The 5,986-nt window shown below is 39.5% G+C and overlaps 1 protein-coding gene across 1 annotated transcript in view; it reads left to right on the forward strand.

Annotated features, from left to right (window-relative positions):
* The window catches only part of BPNT1 (3'(2'), 5'-bisphosphate nucleotidase 1), an 8,229-nt gene extending 5,105 nt beyond the window's left edge, over window positions 1-3,124 (forward strand). Inside the window, exons 6-8 of the mRNA XM_005416146.2 lie at window positions 158-355; window positions 1,209-1,314; window positions 2,502-3,124. Coding sequence (XP_005416203.1) covers window positions 158-355; window positions 1,209-1,314; window positions 2,502-2,650 — 453 coding nt within the window. The 3' untranslated portion in view covers window positions 2,651-3,124. The remainder of the gene's footprint in view (window positions 1-157; window positions 356-1,208; window positions 1,315-2,501) is intronic.
* The last annotated feature ends 2,862 nt before the right edge of the window (window positions 3,125-5,986 follow it).

Raw genomic sequence — 5,986 nt, forward strand, 5'->3', positions numbered from 1 at the left:
GTCTCAAGTAGTTCTTTTTAAGTGCCACTGTTTAAATGTACAGCCCAGTATTAATGTTATACTCCCTGATATGCTAAGATGCATCTAGGTACCCTTTCCCTTTGTGCTTTAACTGCTGATCAGTGTGATTAACCATCACTCTGTGCCTTTTTTGTAGGCAGGAGCTAATGCTGTGCTGGGCAGGACAATCTGGGGAGTGCTGGGCATGGGTGCCTTTGGCTTTCAGCTGACAGAAGCACCTGCTGGCAAGCACATCGTTGTTACCACCCGCTCCCACAGCAGTGCCCTGGTGAATGAGTGCATCGCTGCCTTGAACCCAGACCATGTCATCAGAGTTGGAGGAGCAGGAAACAAGGTATGAAAACTCCCAATCTTCTGGTTTTACTGGGAGGTGGCACCTTTGGAAAAAAAAATAAAAAGACTTTTTAAAGAAATTATTTGATTACTTGCACGAACATACAGGGGAGACTTCCTTCACCTTACCCTGCACAACTTCTCAACCTAGCATTCAGTCTGCTGTGAGGTTGAGAGAATTTGGCACAGGTGTATTTGTACCAGTGCCCATGCTGGTCATGGCTGACGTCTGTCTTCCCCAGTATTCTGTTTTTAGGGGTGAAAATAAAAAGTTGTGAGACCAGAATGACTAAATGAGAATTCAATTGTTGGACATGTCCTCCTGTTTGTGTTAATACAGCTTTTTTTCCAACTACCTAGCAGCACATTTGAAAGGATAAATATGTTAGCACACAGTGATATTTCCTTTGTAAAATTTCTCTGCATACAGGGAACACTCATTTGGTACAGGTTTTAAAGCTGTTTTGTCATAGCTGTCAAAAACACACCCTCTCATCTTTTTTCTCCAACATGTGCAAGGCCCAAAGAGGCACTAACACAACATGTATATATTTTCCATTTTATTTTTTTTAGTACTTGCACAAGAAGCGAATTCTTGTTTCTGAAACTGAGAGCAGATTTTCATCCTATAGACTCTATTTATAACAATCAAAAATATTGAACTGGGAATGGTGATACGGTATAGCTTCTAAATTTTAATACATTTATTGTAATATTAATAAGGAAATGGCTGGTGTTCCTTTCCTGACTATCAGTACTTAAATAAACAGATTTAATCCTCAATTCCTGGTGTTATTTCTACCCATTTCTAAATTCCTAATCCTTTGCAATGATTGCAACTCTATTTGTAACAGATCATTCAACTCATAGAAGGCAAAGCATCTGCTTATGTTTTTGCCAGTCCTGGGTGCAAGAAGTGGGATACATGTGCACCTGAAGCTATCCTACATGCGGTGGGAGGTAAGTTAATAGCATTTAAAGTTCCAGGATAAGTGAAAATGCATTAATTTGAAGTTAGTTATGCTTTCCATTGAAAGAAAAATGACAATACATGTGTCAATAACTGTCACATAATTAAAAAAGACAAATCCCCAAATTAAATTAAGTTATATTCATTTTAATATTTTCAAAACAAATGTCCCTTTGTTTTTCCTGCTGGCTACTATCTCACAGTAAAATCTGCTGTCCTACTAACTGACTATAGTAGTTTATTATTAGTAACATGTTATGTAATATGTGGACATTGAATTCTTTAAACCAACAAAAATAGGTCAAATCATGCAGTTGTTCTCTGGATGTACAAACTCCAAAATTGAGTCATTAATGTAATTCAATAGAATTAATGGTCTCCAACCAACATGAGACACTTCACTTATCTAGAGGCTAAAGGGGTTGAAAAGTTATGAAAAGACTCACTACTGAAGATGTGAAGTAGTATTATTTTTTTTAATTCTTCTTTCCACAGTAATAGGCCTTTTACCACCATATGCTTAAATTATGGGGTTTGATTTCTAAATTCTGTCAAGCAAGGCTAACAGGCTTCATAATGACACTACTGAACTCTTCTGCAGCCTGTAGTGTTCATAACTGTGGGATAATTTTAAACAAGGTTAGCTCAAGCACAAAGCAACCCAACCAATCTGGGGCAGCACAGTGCTGTATTTAGCCTCTTTGGTAGGTAGGAATCTCCTGGTTAAATTAGCTTGAATAAAGATCTGTCTTGGTCTTGCTAAGTGATTCCTAAAATCTCATTTAAAACCAGCTGGGGTGTTTCAACACTGTGTTAGAGTTTGTGGTATAGAGTTACCCTGGTTTTTACTTGAACTGAGGATTTTTCTTTGCTGCTTGTCAATGGCAAATGTAAAAGCTACTCAGGAAGCATTTAAAGTAATCCATGAGAAAGAGATGTTTTCCTTTCTCTGGGACACAAAGAATTTAAGTGTTGTTGAAAAAAAAATAAAATAAACCCACTAGTTGTTTGATTTCAGTCAATATAAAACCTGTTGTATTTAAATTGGAAGCAAAGATAGTTCACATCTGAAGACAGGCATGTGTACCACAAAGACTGCTTTTAGTTATTTCACTTGAACTAATAGACTTCAACTCCTTTTTGCTGGAATATTTTTTCTTTTTTTTTTTTTTTGCAGGCAAGATAACTGATATCTGTGGAAATTCATTTCAGTATAACAAGGAGGTGAAACACATGAATTCAGCTGGGGTCCTTGCCACTTTGAGAAATTATGACTACTATGCCAGTCGTATTCCAAACACTGTGAAAGAATCTCTTGTGCCTTAAAGCAAGGAAGAGTCTTCACTTGGCCTGGAAGGCTGAGAAAATGAGCTTGGTAAAAAAGAAAGGAAGATGATGACTGAGCATGAATTTCTGTTTCATGGAATCTGAACTGAATTCTTTCAGTAAGATGTTCAGTAATTTCAAAATTATACAGAATCTCTAAGTATCTGTTTGATCAGATTGTTTGGCTGTGTTGAGCAGACAACATCAAAACAGTCACGTTTCTTTAGTAGTTGTTTTCTATATTCTTTGGGAGTTTTTCTTCCTCATGACTGAGTGTAATATACTGCTAATCATAACACTGCAGACCAAAAATCATCTTCATATTCTGAGCACAAAATCATGTTAAGTCATGTACCTGATCTTGTTCAATGGTTTTTGTTGTCAGTAAGGGTTATTGTGTTAAATACAAATGGACTAAGCATTTGCCTGGATGGATGATCCCATTTGTTATAAAGTTGCCAGTTTTGATTCTTAGAGGGGCAGCTGATTTTTTTTTTGGTCTTCACTGAGTTTTGGGATGGTCAGTTGGGGTTGTTTTAGTTTTGCATGAGGCAGGACACAATGCAGCTGGGCCTGGAAATCTCAAATGGGTTCATGGATCACTAGATTCAGTGAGGCTCAGGGAAGTGTACATACAGCAGAGTTCAGAACAGCTCAGTTGGAAACCCAAGGAAGCATGACAAGGGCAGGAGTTCCTAGCACCTCTATGATGATTTGACATGATTTTTCAGCGTTTATGCCACTGTAGTCTTGGAGCGCTTTGGGCATCCAAAGCCAAGGTGACTTTGCATACTTGGGAATAACAGAAAAGTCAGACTTTGAAATTTTCCATGTCCAAATTCTGAGATAAAGCAGGTGCCTTTCCAACAGCCCCAGAGTTGAGGAAGTTGACACTACCATTTCCCCTGCCTGTGGAACATAGGCATGTTAGAGGAGGGGAGCGAACAGGGCCAAGATCACCTAAAATTAACTTTGAATTGGAGATCCTGTTTCAGTCAGCTTTCCCATAGGTGTAGCTGTTAGGAAAGCAGGATTAAACTGCCCAGTCCACTTGAACACAAAGGAGAACCAGTAGTAAATTATGTATGACTAACTAAAATTGGAAACTTAGACAAACTCTTTTGAAGTCTCTTCAAGCTGAATTTAGGATTTTCGAATTACACTCTTGAACCAGTGAGGCATCTGTGCCCCTTCTTTTCTCCAGATGTTGTGACTCAAGTCCCTTACTCTCAAATGAAGGAGTCCTAGGGCTTCCTTTTCCCTATCAATGTGATACATATTGAGGCATGGCAGTTTCAACAGACAACACGGAGATTTGCTTTTCTTTCTGTTCTCCTTGTGGAGAAAAGAGTGACATATGTCAGATTCTCAGGCAGGTGGTCTCAGGGAGGGTGTCTGAACACTGCTGCTTTCTTACATAAAGACTGAATCCCTAAGCTCTCACACATGATTTTTTTCCTTACCCTCTGCTGGCACCATGAAAGCCAAAGTAGCCTGCAAGATGCACTGCACCCTTTCTCACTTCCTCTCTGCCTACAAGATTAGGTCTTCTAAATAACTACACTCTTCATCCACACAAACTATCTATCTTTAAATGAGTGCCTCAGGGTACAAAAAGTTGTTTTCCATACAGAAGAAGGTTTTGAAATTCAGTTTTCCAGTGTGTTCAAGTTACTTCTTTCTCCTGGCATCGTAGAATATATTCAACAACTCCACTTAAAGTCCTTAGATTAGATTCTTTCCTCACATTAGGGTTACACCAATATGACTTCACTGGCTTAAAGCCAACTCCATTTCCAACAAGCAGGAACATCTTGCCACCAAAAGATATGAACAAGGCAACTCTTGCTGAGGTGTTCCTATCTCTCCATGTGCACACGTGGAAAAGAATCTAAGGAATCTTTTCCTTAGTGAGGTCCTCTTAGCCTAACATTTACAGATAAATTAGCAAGATTAGCATTTACCTCATTCTAGCATGACATTGGATTAGAGCTGCATATATAGGAACAATGTGTGCTTCTAATCCCTTGATCTAAAGCCTACCTTTCTTCTCTTCCTCAATTGCATAACTGGTAAGAGCATGCAAGGCAGATTCAGCCTGCTTTAATTAGAACCTTCTTCATATTTTGGCCCATTATAAGTTTAGTCATTCCACATACTGATTGTGACTGAAGTTTGAACCACATAGCAAGTACAATGATTTCACTGTTTGTTATACATAATTTTTACCTTTATCTTAAACAGGATTCTTTGAGTTGCATGCTGTAGCATTCCCATCAAAATCTGCATGTGAATTTGCAAAACAGGTTAAGATAAAATGTAGAACAACTCAGGCAACACAAAGGCCTGCCTTAATCACTCTTTCCATGCAATCATTAAAATACAAAGGACAGAACCCATTGATAGTAATCTTCATCTATTGCTTCTATAATCTTATTTTCATCTGAAACTTGCAATAGGTTTGAAAATCTCTTCAGCATAATCCTCTTTCTAATTCTGCTGTAATTTCTGTCAGCTCATTTAGTTACCTGAATGGGAGTAGAACACACAGCATGTATCAGCTTCTGCATGATGTGGAAAGATACTTATGTATGGAAACTCATGGAAATACTTTCCATGCTTACAGAAACTGTAGAACCGCTAACACAGGAGAAGAGTAAGGAAAATTGAAATTAAATCCAGCAGCATAAAGCATAAAAACCAGCACGTAATGTGCAGTCATGCTCTGGCTATACCACTACCTCCACTGCACAAAAAGCACTGGTTCACCAATCAAGCATTTGATAATGTCTCTGTTAGCACATTAGGTGCTACAGTAACATCTATAAAATAGATGGGAGGGGAATCACAGGGACACTGCATTGTCCTTGCAACAAAGTGAATTTGAGCCAGTCTCCTGTGAAAACTCGGTGACGCAGCATTTTGTAATTCATTCCGAGGCTCCAGAAGGTGGCTGGGCACTGGGACAGGCTCTCCAGTGAAGTGGTCACAGTGCCAAGCCTGCCAGAGTTCAAAAGCGTTTGGACCACGTTGTGCAGGGCCAGGAGTTGAACTCAATGATCCTTGTGGGTCCCTTCCTTCTCGGGGTATTCTAGGACTCATTTGACCCGCTGCAAAATTCGCACGTTTGTCAGAAGTTTAACAAGTGACATCCTACAAAACCAGAGGAGTGAAACCACCGCACTCAAACGTGTCGGTGTGTGCTGCGCTGCTCGATTTGTTTGGATCATCACACATAGAAAAGGGGCTGGAGGCATCTCCACGTCTGCTAGCCAGCTAAGGGCTTTGGCAGGCAGCGCTCGCAAAGCCCTGGGGAAGGCTCAGCCTGAGAAGCTG

This window comes from Geospiza fortis, unplaced genomic scaffold (genome assembly GCF_000277835.1).
Source record: "Geospiza fortis unplaced genomic scaffold, GeoFor_1.0 scaffold41, whole genome shotgun sequence".
NCBI classification, from domain to species: Eukaryota; Metazoa; Chordata; class Aves; order Passeriformes; family Thraupidae; genus Geospiza; species Geospiza fortis.